The sequence below is a fragment of the Oryctolagus cuniculus genome, chromosome 3 (genome assembly GCF_964237555.1).
Source record: "Oryctolagus cuniculus chromosome 3, mOryCun1.1, whole genome shotgun sequence".
Lineage (NCBI taxonomy): Eukaryota > Metazoa > Chordata > Mammalia > Lagomorpha > Leporidae > Oryctolagus > Oryctolagus cuniculus.
In genome coordinates, this window is record NC_091434.1 from 145,405,221 (window position 1) to 145,422,805 (window position 17,585).

Consider the following 17,585-nt stretch of genomic DNA (forward strand, 5'->3'; position numbering starts at 1 on the left):
GTCACTTGTTATACAAATGTGTGAATGTCCCTTCATGGGTAATTACAAGTAGCTATACTCTATGATGAATTCTTAGGAAATCCTATATTTGTAGTTATAGTTCTTATTTGTTTGGGATATTCGATGGCTGTATAATTTGCCTTTCTCTCTAAAGCATTAGTATGTTTCTAGATTGGCAACTCACACCCCAAGTAGAGTCAACGCCAACAGTTGTGGTGAGGGTAGAGCCTCTGCTGAGGTGTGTGACAGGGAAGCGGCAGAGATTTATTGTGCCTGCCTGTGTCACAGGTTTTCCCCAAATCTCCTGTCTCTATGCCCAAGTGTGTGACTGTTCATAACGTTGTTGAGAAAGATTTTTTCTTTTTTTTTTTTGTTAAGAAAAAGTATTACCTTGGAATACTTTACTTATAATATTAGCAAATTCCTACATAACTATTTGATTGTAAAAGAATATTATAGGCACAATATGATATACACTTGTGAGAACCTGGAATTCATATGTCATAATGGAAATATAAGCATAATTTTTTAAAAAGTGGCATCAGTGAAGTGAGTATGAAGAAATAGTTACTAGAATTCAGATCATGTCATGTATTTTGTGTGTTTGGGTTAAGCTGCTCCATGTGACGCTGGCATCCCATATAGGCGCTGGTTTGAGTCCTGGCTGCTCCACTTCCAATCCAGCTCCCTGCAAATGGCCTGGGAAAGCAGCAGAAAATAGCTGAAGTAATTGGGCCCCTGTCCCAACTTGAGAGACCCCCCTATGAAGCTCCTGGCTTCAGGCTGGCCCAGCCCCAGACATTGCAGCCATTTGGGGAGTGAACCAGCAGATAGAAGATTTCTGCATGTGTATGTGTGTGTGTGTTTCTCCCTCTCTTCATAACTCTTTCAAATAAATAAAAAATAAATCAACTTTTTTGAAAAAAAGAATAATTTTGTGATAACAGGAAGCATAAACATAATGCTGATCCTTGTTCTCCTCTCATGGGTGGCATCTCATGTGCATGTTATTCTTAAAGCCTTAACCTATCTCTCTAGGGGATAAATGGGGAAGGGGTTGTATATTCTTGACCTGCTTGGAGAAATGACAGAGGGTGAGCTGGAGAAGAGGAGTTGAGTTTGCTGCAAAATGCCCTAAGTAATAAATCCCCCATATGGAATCATGTTCAAGGGATTCTTGCTCAACTTGAGGTTATTTTGTGTCATGATGTTACCAAAATGAAGTCTTTTCAGTTTGCCTAGACATCTTAAGTAATGGAAGAATGGTGAGTTTGCTCTTAGGAAAAAGGTGGTAATTTGAGGGTTTCCTGTGTGTTGAGGAAAACATGCTCCCCCATAAATGAGACCCTGAATTCTATGGAAATGAAAAGCATGGGAGACATTTCTCCTCCATCAGAACCAAGGGTTTATTGACCAATGGCTCTTAGGGTGACTTTGATGAAGTTTTGATAGACAAAACATGACAGTGGTCTAAGCAAGCAATTGCCTGGATCAAAATATTTTAGTTTTCTCTGCAGGAATTTTTAAGAATTTATCCATAGTGTGTTCCACTTCCTTTTAAGATTTGTTGGAAAGACAGAATTACAGAGAGTGGTAGAAATGGGGGGGAGGGGGAGAAAGAGAGAGAGAGAGAGAGAGAGAGAGAGAGATCATCCATCTGCTAGTTCACTTCCCAAATGGCCATGATGGTCATAGCTGAGCCGATCCAAATTCAGGAGCCAGGAGTTTCTTCCGGGTCTCCCGCATGGGTGCAGGGGCCCAAGTACCTGATCAATTTTCCACTGCTTTCCTAGGCACACTAGCAGGCAGCTGGATCAGAAGTGGAGCAGACAGGACTCAAAAGTGTATACATGTGGGATGGTGGTCCTGCAGGCGGGGCTTTAACCCACTGTGCCACAGTGCCAGCCCCAGATGTTCCACTTTGTCTTTAGAGGACAGCAGCACATCGTAGGCCATCTGTAGCAGGGTCATCCTCTCTGAATTACCCAGCTGTATCTTGGCATCAATCTGTTTTTCAAGGCTGAGTGGAGAAGAGGATTCTTCCCATGATTGAACTTTGACCCTTTCCACTCTGCAGATACAGTGGGGAACTTCTTGCGTCAGGGTCAGCTTTCCCTATCTCCACTGCCCCTTGCTCTCTTGTATCTTCATTCACCATCAGTGACGCTATGTTATCTTGGTTCTGCAGATATTCTAAATAGTACCTACAATCATTGTACCCCAAACTCCTACTTTCCAGGTGGCTTCTTTAGTTTCTTGCTGTCCACCAGCCCCTCCTTAAAGACATTCTTAAAACCATTCCTACATTCCATTATTTTCCTCATGTTTGCTGATAAAGCAGAGATCAATGTTAACTAAAGGAATTACTAATGGAAAACCCATCTTTTCAAAGTCTGTTGAAATGCACTTTCAGACTTGCATTGACTGCGTAGATCCAGATTTAATAAGAAAAATAGACCTTTACAGATCCACTTGTACAAAAACAAAACTGCACCCTCAAAGAATGGACAGTAGGTTAAGATCTTGTTAGTGGAGTAAAGAAAGCCAGAATTTAGATATTTGAATATTTCTGTTTGATCCCAAGAACACATGGAATTTTGATGAAATGTAACAGAATAGAGTTGGATCAGTTATGTAATATTTCTTATCACTTATCTAACCCTTGTGTATTATTCAAACACTAAACTTTAAATCTGTATGGTATTAAATTACCTATTAGATATTTGCTTTTCAGATTAAAAAGTAGAAGAAAAAAAATCCCACAATCTACTCAAGAAGTTCCTAAAACTGATTTTTGTTGATTTTCAAGTCTAATGAATTATATCTGCATTCTAAGAAGAAATAAAAAAATGAATATTTATTTATGTATTTGAAAGGCAAAGTTAGAGAGGAGGAGAGACAGATTTTCCATCTTCTGGTTCACTCCCAAATGGCCATGAGGACTGGGGCTGGTCTAGGTTGGAGCCAGGAGTTTCTTCTGGGTCTCCCACATGCGTGCAGGGGCCCACAGAATTGGACCATCATCTGCTGCTTTCCCAGGTGCACCTAAAGGGAGCTGGATTGGACATGAAGCAGCCAGGACACAAACTAGCCACCATATGGGATAATAGTGCTAAAGGCCTTGGCCTTAACTCACTGATCCACAGTGCTGGCCCCTGGACTGAAATCTTAAGTTTATTCCAATACCCACCATCTCTGTAGATTTTAATTCCTTCAGAATATTCTTAGATCCAACAGGTATCATTTATAATTACCTTTGCCTTTGCAGAATAGGAAAGAAAGCAATCTGGGAAAATGTAGGACAGAGTCCTTATTTTGACCTTACAAAGTAACACTTTGCAAAATTTCCAATATTTTAAAATAAAACACTGACAATGTTCTCAATTAGAAAGTGGATTCTAAAGGCTCAACTCCTTTTTAAGGATTTTCTCTGAGGGAGTGTCATCTGCTGGTAGAATGCTGTAAGTACAACTTTAAGTGAGCTCAAGAAACTATTGTTTCAATTTCACATATACATATAACTGATCCTAAAATTTAAGTAGCTTATCTTGCATGATATTATTCCAGTTTTAAAATACAATTACTTGAGAGGAAAGATAGGGTAATTGGCCATCCTGAATATTGCTTCAGATTTTTATTTTGTCTGTAGCTACCTTATTCTGGGGAGAAAAAATATTAAAGCATTGGTGAAATTTTATCAGAAATAAAATACTCACCTAGAGGATTTTGAATCCTCTTTTGAAAAATGTGACCATCAGTGATGGCACTGTGGCATGGTAGGTTAAGCCTCTACCTGCTGTATTGACATCCCACATGGGTGCCTGTTCAAGTCCCAGCTGCTCCACTTCCAGTTATCTCCCTGTTGATGGCCTGGGAAAGCAGTGGAAGGGAGCCCAAGTGGTTGGGCCCATTTACTCACGTGGGAGACCTAGAAGAAACTCCTGGCTCCTGGCTTTGGATCAGCCTAGCTCCAGCCATTGTGGTCATTTGAGGAGTGAACCATTGGATGGAAGATTCTCTCTGTCTCTCCCTCTCTTTCTAACTCTGCCTATCAAATAAATAAATTCTTAAAATCTTGTGACCATCAATCAGTTTATTCCACAAGAAATCGCTGTGTGTCAGGCTCAGTGTTTGGAAGCATAAAACACTAATCCTCTGTGCTCTAGGGGGATTTATAGTTAATGAAGGATGGTTTGCCTTAAATTCTAGTTGCTTTGTTCAGTTTTTTTTTATTTTTTTAATTTTTTTATTTTTTGACAGGCAGAGTGGATAGTGAGAGACAGAGACAGAGAGAAAGGTCTTCCTTTGCTGTTGGTTCATCCTCCAATGGCCGCTGCGGCCAGTGCGCTGGGGCCGGCGCACCGTGCTGATCCGATGGCAGGAGCCAGGTACTTCTCCTGGTCTCCCATGGGGTGCAGGACCCAAGGACTTGGGCCATCCTCCACTGCACTCCCGGGCCACAGCAGAGAGCTGGCCTGAAAGAGGGGCAACCGGGACAGAATCCGGGGCCCCAACCGGGACTAGAAACCAGTGTGCCGGCGCTGCAAGGCGGAGGATTAGCCTAGTGAGCCGCCGTGCCGGCTTTTTTTTTTTTGCTTTGTTCAGTCTTTACCTTAGTTATCTACTTACCTCATGTAACACATAGTCAAATATTTGACAGTGCAGTGACTACCTCATTTCCTCTCACTGAATATTTTATACTTGCAAAATATTTTCTCCATAATAATCACCCTTCACTCCATTCCTCAAAAGCAGTTGTTACTTTGCGGATGTTAAAACCAGGAGCTTAGCACTAGTAAGTATTCAGTATATGAGAGAGGGGTGGAGTTAGTCTGTGACCCTTAAAAATGGAAATTTTATGATCTCTAGTTCTCATTAAAGTGCTGAAAATAATGGAGAAATCTAGTGCCGAGGAGGTTATACTCTGAGAGTTCTAATATAAGAAAATGTTCTCACTGTTCCCCTGTTTAAGCTTCTCTACTATCTTCCTTGCCCTCAGGATCATTTTAATGTATGAGATCTTGCTTGTATCATTATCTCTATAATCCAGCCACACTAAAACATTTGCATCTCCCCAGATATATCATGTAATTTCTTATTTATACAGGTGACTTTCTGCCCTTCTTTACCTAACTACTGTTTGGTATTTGGACCACCTATATAGAATTGCTACCAATATATGCACCACCACCCCACCAAGCTGACATTTCTGTCTGCTGTGTGCTTTCCCATGGCCTTTGTGAAAACTCCCAGTTTGCAAGTTCGAGACTCCTTCTGGATAGCTTACTAGGTCCAAGTAGTGGCTAATTTATCATTTTCACCCCACTGTGTAGCATAATTGCTGGCATTTTCTATGCTCAAATATTTGTCGAGAAAATTAACATCCACAGGAGAAAAATGTGGTTTTCTTGTCACTTCGCTTCTGTGTTTTTCAGAGTTCGTTATCTGGCCAAAGAAAATGTGACCCAGGACCCTGAGGACCACACGGTTTCCTTTGTGCAGCCCAATGGAGCTATCTTTGAACCTTCCCTGTCTGTTGGAACCGAGAATGACACATTCACAGTTCTCAATTTGGCTGTCGCAGTGAGTAGGCAAACAGAACCATTGTTATTTGAGAAATAAACCACCATAATTAAGCTCATCACTAGAATTATCAATAGATTTTATGTGCCATTTTAAGAAATGTGTATTTTTACTTGAAAGGCAAAAACAAAAAAGGAAAGAGAGAGAGAGACCAAGCCCATCCACTTGGTCAGTCCCCAAATGACTTCAACTGGGGTTGGGCCAAGTGAAACCAAGAACCCCAAATTCAATTTGGGTCTCCCGCATGGGTCCTAGGGACACAACCATTCAAGCCACCATTGTTGACTCCAGGGACGCGCAAAGCCAATACTCAAACATAGGCACTTTCATATGTCATCATCACTACACCAAGCACCCACTTCTACTTGCCACTTTTAAAAAAATGTGTTCTTGGGATATTTTCAAGAGTTAGGGTCACTTAGAAAAATGGCAAAATCATAATCAGCTGGGTTAGAATATGGTTTAAAGTATACTGCTAAAAATCCTAGTGCTAAACTTGAGATGTCTACTTCCATGCCTGGCATTGAGGCAGAAAAAATGTAATATTATAGAGATTAGACAAAAACTTTCAGTCTTAGGAGCATTTGGCAATACTATTAAGGGTATCTTTTTTTTTTAAAGTTTGTATTAAGCTCAACTATAGTACTTAATCCTTTTATGTTAAGATCTGATACTGTATTGATATATCTTAATAGTGAATTTCTTTTTTGTAGGCTGCACCTCATATCTATCAAAATACATTTGTTCAAGTGTTACTCAATTCACTCATCAAAAAGTCAAAATCTTCTATGTTCCAAACCAGAACTTTAAAAGAATTACTATGGGGCTATAAAGATCCATTCTTGAGTTTGGTTCCATACCCTATTACCACCACAGTGGGTGTGTTTTATCCTGTAAGTACCAAATATGAATAAAAATATTGTTATCTTTCAGCTGGATGAAAGCAATGTCTTAGTCAAGGCATCCTTTGTAATTTAGTGTGTTAGTCTATTGTTGATCTGGAAATACATACCATATATATATATATATATATATATATATATATTTTAAGTCTTCATCACACATACATTCAGCTTTCCTAGTGGGAAAATTTTAAAAAATTTATGCTAATGTCATCAAGTTTCCACTCTTTTATAAATGTACAAGTGGTCCAAACATACCTTGTAAGTCTGCAAATCATTGAAAACTATTTTTATTTTGTTTTTCCTTCTTACAAAATCAAGTTCAATACTATATTTCTATTTGCCCAATGTATTCTGTCATTTCTCCTTCTCCAGACCTCTTACAAAATTTTAAACATTTAAGTAAAATGTTAGCCTAAATTTATGCAGTCAGAAGGCCTTTTTTTGATGGGACTGTGATTCAGACCTTCCAGTAGTACCGAATGCTGTGAAAATGGCATTTTGAAGATTATGTAAAATAGTTTCATTAGGTTTTATATATGTACATATTAGTTATATTCTCAAATTCTTTGTTTTACTTTAGATAGTGGTTAGGATTGTAACGTTCCATATCAGTCAATTATGAATATAGAAAGCCATAAGGAATCAGATTCAGTTATTATAACTCAACTACTCGTAACTCTTTACCATGGCTAATTCGTTTTTAATTTTAGTACTTCTTACTTAAGGTCATAACATTTAAAGTAATTCTAGAAATGTGTCACTGCTCTCATAGGTTTTATTCAATCTTCTCAATATAATAGGAGTGGTGACTGGCTGAATTATGACAGTTCTAGAGTTTGAGTTATGTCAGTTGGTGATGTTTAGTTTATTTTGGCTCTAGGACTTATTTCTTGACATATTTTACATTAGTACTCTTATTTTAAAGGCAAATAACTAAAAAAGTTATTGCATGTATTCAGAGTCATATAAATGAATGTGCATAACCAGTGTTTGAGGCATATGAAAAGGAATTATATATTTCATAATGGGAAAATATGGCTTGTTCCAGAAGTAATTTTTTCTTGTACATGTCTTTTCAGTACAACAATACTGTAGATGGAGTTTATAAAGTTTTCAATGGAAAAGATAATATAAGCAAAGTTGCCATAATTGACACTTACAAAGGTAAAAGGTGAGTATCTGAGTGAAGCATGCATGCGTATTCCTAGGGCACTGGCTGGCAGGAATGTTGTTTGCTTAACAGTTGCTAAGGTGCAGGCACCAAGCTATGGAACAGACCTGGCTACACCACTCTGGACTGGCCTTTCTGCCAGGCATCAACACTTTAGCTGTGCCCACAGGCACATTCACACCTATGCATAGTTAGTGAATATCAGCCCTTGTCAGGGTTTGCTTACCTGTTTGCACAGGCTCTGTCATATAAAGAAATTGAAAGGGGCTACTTTCATCTCTACCACAGATCCAGCATTACAGTGTACTCAGACAATTGGAGAATTACATATAGAGTCAAATAAAATCAACCCTTCAACTGATAGTCTAGTAGGTACAAAAATTTTATACTTTGTAAAATTACACATATTAAATAAAAATTGTATGCTGTAGTAATACAGCCTAAATGTGCCTTTAAAGATAGAAGTTTGGCCGGTGCTGTGGCTCAATAGGCTAATCCTCCACCTGCGGCGCCGGCACACCGGGTTCTAGTCTCAGTCAGGGCGCCGGATTCTGTCCCGGTTGCTCCTCTTCCAGTCCAGCTCTCTGCTGTGGCCCGGGAGTGCAGTGGAGGATGGCCCAGGTGCTTGGGCCCTGCACCCGCATGGGAAACCAGGAGAAGCACCTGGCTCCTGGCTTACGATCAGCGCGGTGTGCCGGCTGCAGTGGCCATTGGAGGGTGAACCAACGGCAAAGGAAGACCTTTCTCTCTGTCTCTCACTGTCCACTCTGGCTGTCAAAAAAAAAAAAAAAAAAAAAAAAAAAAGAAAAGAAAAAAAGACAGAAGTTTAATAGATCTATGCACATTCCTGAATTTTCTGTTGCTACCTCAGCTTTCTTCACCTTTACCATGCAAAAATGAAATTATTACTTCAAGTACAATTCTAAAATGTATGTATTGAGTGGGGGAATACTTTACTTTTGAAGTAGTAAAAGAGCATATTAGCTCTGTAAAGCCATTATTTCCTTTCTTTCCTAACTCCTAAAAGTTCAGCTGAAGGATTCGTAATTTATCATAGCATTTCTATGAACTTTTTGAAGACCACTCCTATTTTTTTAAAAGCTCTTATTTGACAGGTGGAGTTACAGATAGTGAGAGAGAGACAGAAGGGTCTTCCTTCCGTTGGTTCACCCCCAAAATGGCCGCTACGGCCGGCGTGCTGCGCCTATCCAAATCCAGGAGCCAGGAGCCTCCTCCTGGTCTCCCATGCGGGTGCAGGGCCAAGCACTTGGGCCATCCTCCACTGTTATCCCAGGCCACAGCAGAGAGCTGGACTGGAAGAGGAGCAACCGGGACTAGAACCGGTGCCCATATGGGATGCTGGCACTGCAGGTGGAGGATTAACCTAGTGCGCCGGCCCAGACCACTCCTATTTTTAAAACTGTGCATGATTGTCAACAATCTTTGACCAACATCAACTCATTGCTTTTCCCCCCAACTTTTCATAGTATCCTCCATAGAAAGACCCTTAACAAAAATCAGAGGCGAAAGCCTCTTCTTCCCGTTAAAGTTCATACCGGTGTTATAGATCAGTTATGCAATAAAGTGATGAAACCTGACAAAGATAGAATGTTTCCACTAATATCCATAATGACTGCCTCCAACCGATTGCTTATCTAATAATGGTACACTGCAGTTAAATATTTACTAATGTACCTTTATGTCCAAAGAGTTCATAGTCACGTTTGTAGAAAAGTCTATTGGAGGAATACAAACATTTCTAAGCACTCAGGGGAAATCACATCCATGTTTGCATTTTGAGGAACAGTGAGCTCTTCACCCCATTTTAGTGTTGTCGAGAGGGAGATGGGAGAGTTGCTAAGTGCTTCTAATGAGAATAAGAGCTAGACTGAGGTAGATTTAACTCATGGCCAGACTGAACCTGAGAAACAGCTTATTCTGTTTAAAAATGTAGCCACAGAATGTGTGGCTGTCTCATTGGATGCTATATTGCCAATGAGGAAAACTAAGGAGACCATTACTACTGTTTGTCACCTGCAGAAATTTAGACCTCATTTAGACACTAACAGATAAACGAATAGATGCTGTCCTACTTTGATGTCAGTGCATTCAAGAGTTAAAAGGGTGAAAAGTCGAAACTGAGTATTCATGTGTTTCAAATTCCATTGATCAAAACATTTTCCTCACTCCTCTCTTCTGCCTTATACTGAGTGAGCTCATTCAGAGCCTAGTACATTCCTCCCCTTTGATTTGAACAGTCAGAATTATACCAAGTAATTAATTTCTCCCACTGGAATAAACAATTCCCCCTAAGCAAAATCCAAGTTTCTGATAAGTGTTTCTCAATTTTCTTCTTTCAAAACTATGTTTGAAGTTATCTTTAGTGAACTAACAATTTGGCAGTTTCTATTTTATTATCTGGCCACTTAAAAGCATCAGACTTTTAATTTATTGCAATACTTGAGTGGGTCAAACAGAACATTTCTTGAATTTAGTACTTGTCACATCAAATCTTCATTAAGTTCAGAAAAGTACTGAGTCAATAGAAAGTGTAATATGAGAAAGGTACGCTTGGAAAATATTTGTTCATTGTTCTTGTTTTTATCCCTAAGGAATCTCTCCTATTGGCCAAGTTATTGTGACATGATTAATGGCACAGGTAAGAATATTTGTTTTGGGTTTTATTCCTGATAAATCCACCACACCCACTGTATAAATATATACCTTCAACCTTTGGGTATGTGGATATATATTTATCCATTTTTATATTTTGTACAACATAATTCAAGGTCTCTGTTTTAATAAAGGTTTAGTAAATTTCTGTTAAATATGATGAGATTTCTGAAGATTAACCACAGAGGAAATAGACCTTACTGTATTACTAAGGAACCATTTGCTTTGCGAAAACTTAATGATCTGCCACCCTGGGGACAGATGTGGTTAAAAAATAAAACTTAGATTCAGATCATTTATAAGTCCTACACAGGTAGCAATATAGAATTAAAATGTAAAAGAACCCAAAATGATCATAAAAGGAAAAACATAATTCTCAGTGAGATTTGAAGCTGATATATAATGCATAAATTTGCAAGAATATCTATTTGGGAAAAAAATGGCCAAAATGGGACAGAAAATTGATGTCCACTAACCATGAAAAAAAGGTAGGTTTAAAAAAAAACCTTAAATAGAATTGAGGGGGAACCAAGAAAGAACTATAAACTAAGTATAGGTAAATCTGACTTATTATTTAAGAAAAAAGCAAAGTATACATGTGCCTGTTTAAGAGTTTGGATTTTAAAAAGCAATGAGAATCCAAATCCATGGGGTTATAATATTGGAGGTGAATTACTGAGAAGCAGAACATGGTCTTGACAAAGTGTGTGATAGAATGCCCCATAAGAAAACAAAATAATAAAGATGATGGAAGTTACATAGAAATAAGCACAGAGAACGTTTACTCAGGTATGAGATTTAAATGCGTTTTGTCATCATTGGGTTATAGGGAGAAAAATACAGCAAAAACACTGCTGGATTTTCTTTGTAGGGTTTGATCCATGGGAGTAGGTGAAGAAATTCCTATTTAATTAAAATGACTCATATACAGAGACTAGAATATTTTATAGATTTAGGGAAAAAGATATTAAGTAATTCTCTGAGAAACAAAGTTGAAGGCAGACTTAACAAAAGCAACTAGAGGATTCATTAATGACAGTGTGATTTCATTATTTCAAAGTACATCTTTTGCTTTCTTCAGTAAGTATAAAAAGACATCAAGTGAAAATAGTAATTTATATTCAGATTCTTTCTTCCCAAAAAGTCCAGCTCAAATTTATCATGTGGTCACTACCTATGGTAATTGTTGGTTATAATTATGATATAACCTTCAATAGTATTTCAGGTAATGCATTTTAATGGTTTCCAATATGTTTTACATACACTGGTATGGTATTGGGAAAACAAATGTAGGCAATGTCCCTACAGGGACTTTATGGAGAATGTATGCTAGACTTTGATATCTAATTCTGTTTATGCTTGGATCCAGCAGTGATCATATGAACACTGTGATCTTATAAGTGAAAGATAAAAAGGTCACAAGGTTGAAACACTTGATAAGAATAGAATCTGGAATAAATAGTTGAAGGATGGGTGCTACCATTTTAAATAGATACCTGCAGTGGTAGCTCATGTTGATGATATTCATCGGCCCAACCCATGGAGTTACCCAGTTCTTTCTTTGTATATCCCATGTATATTGTGGATCGTACCATAGTGTGAATTCAATGCAATCCATGACTCTTTAGATTTTATGGTTTTCAAAGAAGATTTCTGTTTAGCTGGAAAGCTTTAAAAATTATTTAAAAACATTCATTAGCCATTAAGACAGAGAATGAATCAATTAAAAATAAGGGCAATGTGGACATAACAAAAGTTCTAAATGAACTTCATGAAAGTGGCACTGTGCTGATGGGAGAGAAAAAAATTTCAAAAAACAAACATCAGATTTTACCCTTTTTTAAAGAGATTTTTATTTATACCAATGAGGTGAATAATAGGAAGCTTTTTTGTTAAATATGTAGCTACATGACTACTTGGTACTTGATATAAAGATATTATAAATTGAATACACTACGAGTCTGCTGTATAGCCTTGGCATCTCATGACAAGAGCCTTGAGTGATTACTGGCATCATAAATAAGAGTGTCAATTGTTAAATCAACAACAGGAGTCACTGTGCACCTGCTGCCCATGTAGAATCTCTGTCCTTAATGTGTTGTACTATGTAAATTAATGGTAAAACTAGTACTCAAACAGTGCTTTACACTTTGTGTGTCTGTGTGGGTGCAAACTGTTGAAGTCTTTACTTTATATACAAAGATCAATTTAGTATATATTAAGATAATTGAAAATGAATCTTGATGAAGAGTGGGATGGAAGTAGGAGATGGGAGGGAGGTTATGGGGGAAAAAGCCACAATAATCCCAAAGTTGTACTTCAGAAATTTTATTTAATAAATAAAAGTTGAAAAACAATTGAATACACTAGATTTTGAGAATGTTAAGCATGTCAACATGTAGTAAATATCTTTAATGTATTGAGTTTAATAAAATATGCCTGTTTCATTTATTCTATTTTTCTTTGTGACTACTAGGTAAGTATAAAACTACATAGGTTGTTTGTATGATGTTTATATTGACCATACTAGAATGCAAATTTTAGATTTTTCTAGACACAGATAATCACTTGCCACTGACTTGATTTCCCCACAGATGCAGCTTCATTTCCACCTTTTGTTGAGAAGTCTCGAGTGCTGCAGTTCTTTTCCTCTGATATTTGTAGGTAAGATAAAGATACCAATGTATTTCTAGGAGTCAGACTTCTCTCCCTGAAAGGAAAAAATACAGACCAAGAAACTTTTCTTGATTTCCTAAGAACAAATGCAACAATTGTATTAATTCTTTGCAACATCCTTCGACATCCTTAAACTTTCTTATAATGTACATAATTTTGTATGATTTCTAGCTAAGAGAGACATTAAACTGTTAGTATATGTAACAACAAATCTAAAAGGACCCACTCAGTTTTTTATATTTCTATTCATTTGAAAAGCATAGGGATCTCCTATTCACTGCTTCATGCCACAAGTGCCTGTAATAACCAGAGCTAGCTCAGGCTGAAACCAGCAGTGGAGAACTCAATGTGGGTCTCTCACAGAGGGAGCTAACATCCAATTACTTGAGCCTTCAAGTAGCAGTGTTGCCTCCAAGAGTGTGCATTAGCAGGAAGCTGCAATCAGTATTAGAGCTGGAACTTGAACCCAGATGCTGTAATATGAGAGGTCAATGTCCTAAGTGGTATCTTGACCACTGTGCCAAATGCCCACCCACCCGATCTTTGTAAAGATATTCATAGATGATGATCATGCAACTGTCACAGAACTGTGCTATTAATTAATATGCTCTACTGCTGTTAGAACATCTTTTCAAATTGCTGGGTCCCAACAGATACCACACAGATTAGAGCCCACACCCTGTCACTAAACACTGCATGTTTGTGGGCAAGCATTCCATACCTCTGGATCTTTTCCTTATCTTCAAAAATTGAAGAGCAGAGATCCTCCCAATAGAATTATCTGGGGATTAGAATGAAGTGTTGCTCTTAGCACAGTGGCTAGGTTCATGGTAGACAGTTGGCAAATGATGGAGGTGTGTAGTGTGTGTGTGTATGTAGATCTATCATCTAAAGTGCCACCCTTACACCCCAGTAAGTGAATGGCCTTTCTCTCTGTGGTTAAGTTTTGAAAGACAGACATTTTGTTACTTCATTTAATCTAAGCATAAGTCAAATATCAACATTTAACCAGTGGAGGAAATTATGAGAATTTCTTTGATATAAATATTTGACCATTCACAAGCAAAAATTGTCCTTAGAATCATTTGCAAAACCAAGAATAGTTCATACATAAAGTTCTGATTGTATTAAAATTTCAGATGAATTTTTTTGTAATTTCCATCAAGAATAAAGTCAATAAAATCTTTAAAAAAAACCCTTAAAAATCAGAAAAAAAATCTTCAGAATTTAGTTGAGTCTTAGCAATGAAGCTCCTTTCTGTGTCTATTCAGGTCAATCTACGCTGTGTTTGGATCTGAAATCAACCTGAAAGGAATCCCTGTGTATAGATTTGTTCTTCCCGCCAAGGCTTTTGCATCTCCAGTTCAAAATCCAGACAACCATTGCTTCTGCACAGAAACCATTATCTCAAATAATTGTACCTCCTATGGTGTGCTAGACATCGGCAAGTGTAAAGAAGGTGAGTACATACTCTCAATGTCATGGTCTATGATGTAGTCTACAGTACTCTTTTTTCTATTTATATGAAAAGCACGAAATCTGTATACCTTAAACAGATTTAAGAACACAGTGATTCTTCCTCTATCCTCCTACCCTTCTTATTTCCTTCTCTTCATTTTTTACAATAATCTACTTTCAGTTTACTATATATTCATAAGATTAACCCTACACTAAGCAAAGAATTCAACAAATAGTAAGAAGAGAAAAAGACTATTCCTTAACAGAGACAAGGGCTGTAAACAATCATTGAATCTCAGTACTCTTTAAAAGGGAATCTTTACCCAGATTTCCTTTCTACCACAAATATGAAATAATGGTTTGTGACAGGATTATTGGTATTGCTTGGGGTTCCTGGTTGGTGTTTGTGTTTCATAGCTTAGTTATGAATATATAAAACTATACCTTTGCTATCTTATGCAGCTTTCAGGTTTAGGGTCAAAAGAAGACAATTCTTGGTATACTTTGAGCATCCCAAGTTTCCCATTTACCATTGCTCTGCTTTACTTAGAGCAAAAATATATTTATCTTTTTTTCTGTCTCTAAAACAAGAACGGACAAACACAAAATTTGGAATCTGTCTTATCTTCATAGTAGACTGGCTGCATATTAGAAAAAAAGAACTGGGGCCAGCGCCGTGGCTCACTTGGTTAATCTTCCACCTGCCGCACCAGGTTCTAGTCTCAATTGCTCCTCTTCCAGTCCAGCTCTCTGCTGTGGCCCAGGAGGGCAGTGGAGGATGGCCCCAGTACTTGGGCCCTGCACCCACATGGGAGACCAGGAGAAGCACCTGGCTCCTGGCTTCGGATCGGCGCAGCGCCGGCAATAGTGGCCATTTTTGGGGGTGAACCAACAGACAACGGAAGGAAGACCTTTCTGTCTGTCTCTTTCTGTCTATAACTCTACCTGTCAAATAAATAAATTAAAAAAGAACTAATTCTCAGTCCATCTACATATTACTGCCTGGTCTGTGACTTTTTACAATTGAAGCTTTGCATTCAGCAGCTAGACTTCACCTGGACTGTTGAAAATGAGCAACTAAGGAATGAACGACTGGAATCACCTGAATGCTTCATGGGATAATGTAGAATTTTAAATTTCATGTTTGTATTATGGCATCCTGAGGTTATAACTCTCCCCTACATTTACCCTCTAATCAGTGCTCAAAATCTTTAAACAGCTTTTATTTTCAAGGAACTATTTCTGATAAGTAAAATGAGGAAAACAATTGGTTCTCCACTGACTCCTAAAAATTGTTTTCAGGAAGACCTGTGTATATTTCACTGCCTCATTTTCTACATGCAAGTCCTGATGTTTCAGAACCTATTGAAGGACTGAATCCAAATGAAGAAGAACACAGGACATTTCTGGATGTTGAACCTGTAAGCAAATATGTCATTGATCTAATTTGGTTAAGACTCTAAAAATGAAATTGGGTTACACATTTGATTGAGTAGCGGGGATGCTGATGTTGGAGCTCCTGGGTTCCGGTTCCAGCTCAGGCCCCTGCCACCCACATCAAAGTCCTGGTATGAGTTCTCAGTTCTGAGCTTCAGCCCTGGTCCTTGTGCACAGTTGGGGAGCAAATCAACAAACGGAAACTTTGCCAGATAAATTTTAGAAATGCATTTGAAAGAAAGAGCCTCCCCATTTATACTTATAACAATTTTAATAAATTACTGAAACTTAGTAAAATTCTATTGATTTCTTCTCATTGTACTTATGAAATATCAAGAAAGTTCAATTACAGTGTCAGCATATAGAATCTACTAAGGCTTTTTTTTTTATAATCCATAGGTCAGGAATACCAACAATGATTCTAATTGACCTAAAGCACTTTTGTTTAAATTAATATTTTATGAGCATAGTTGTGAATTCTGGATACAATCTAATACACTTTTCAAGAAAAATGTATACAAATTGGTGCATCATGGTAGTTTTTAGCCTAAAGTTATTTTAATATTATAGTTTTCAAAAACTAAACATGACCTAAATGTCTAGAATTTCATTTCAATAATGATGGCATTATAATTAAAGTTATGATACTTACATATTCTCACTGAATATAAAGTCACCCTTTTGTATCTATGAGTTCTGTGAATTGCAATCTGCAGATTGAAAATTGTTGAAGACATGTTATCTGCACTGAGCATGTACAGATTTAACAGTTTAACATTGATTTCCATAGCTTTTACATGACATTAGGTGTTATAAGTAACCTAGATGTGTTTTGAGTATAGAGAAGGTATGTGTAGGTTTTATGTTAATGCTAAATAACTTACACACATACAGATATCTTGTACCCATGGGGATTCCAAAACTAATCTGGAGGAATGATTGTGTATTTGACTTTGCGTTGTTCAAGAATTAACTCTGAGCTGTTACAGTCTGTTGCTATTATTGATTTCTTCCAAAACACTTGGATAAATATCACAAATATGACCAAAACCTTCATATTAGGTTGAGCAAAGTTATTATATGTGTGTACACATGTATATGTATGCGAATATACATAAATATATGTACTTAATAAGTCCAATTTTATGTAAGCTTCAAGTAGTACTGTTTCACTTTAAGTTCTTCTAGGGAACCCTTCTATCACAATAATAAAATTTGGATATTATAAAAAATGTTTTTAACGGACTGGTAATTATTTGTTTGCTCTCTTTTTAGATAACTGGATTCACTTTACAGTTTGCAAAGCGGCTACAAGTCAACATATTAGTTAAGCCAGCAAAAAAAATTGAGTGAGTCTTTTTAACAAGGTTATCTTTATATAATGTGTAGCATTTTCTTGTAAGAATGTAAGTTCAGCCAGGAAAGTCAGTGGAAAGACCGCCAAATGTCAACTTCTCTTTTGCTTCATGTCATTAAGCAGTCATTGTTAAATGCTTATGATAACTTACACCTGTATTTTTGAATAGTATCTAGTTTTTATTGAAATGATTTTAATTGGACCATGTGATGGTTGCTGTCTTTTTGCTAGATATTTGATTATTTGTATGACAATTTTTTGTAGAACTTGCTAAAAGCAACAAGGTGTCCTTGGAAAAAGTAAAAATTTTGATTTATCAATCTGA

General features: G+C 37.3%; 1 protein-coding gene across 13 annotated transcripts in view; it reads left to right on the plus strand.

The window, feature by feature from the left end:
- The window catches only part of CD36 (CD36 molecule (CD36 blood group)), a 206,392-nt gene that overhangs the window by 184,676 nt on the left and 4,131 nt on the right, over positions 1-17,585 (plus strand). For 11 of the 13 annotated variants that reach the window (XM_070071236.1, XM_070071240.1, XM_070071238.1 and 8 more), the window contains exons 5-12: positions 5,436-5,583; positions 6,297-6,476; positions 7,568-7,659; positions 10,272-10,318; positions 12,927-12,996; positions 14,280-14,467; positions 15,769-15,887; positions 17,179-17,252. In XM_070071236.1, coding sequence (XP_069927337.1) covers positions 5,436-5,583; positions 6,297-6,476; positions 7,568-7,659; positions 10,272-10,318; positions 12,927-12,996; positions 14,280-14,467; positions 15,769-15,887; positions 17,179-17,252 — 918 coding nt within the window. Of the gene's footprint in view, positions 1-5,435; positions 5,584-6,296; positions 6,477-7,567; positions 7,660-10,271; positions 10,319-12,926; positions 12,997-14,279; positions 14,468-15,768; positions 15,888-17,178; positions 17,289-17,585 lie in introns of all 13 variants that reach the window. The other 2 variants (XR_011387411.1, XM_070071241.1) reach the window with 2 other exon arrangements.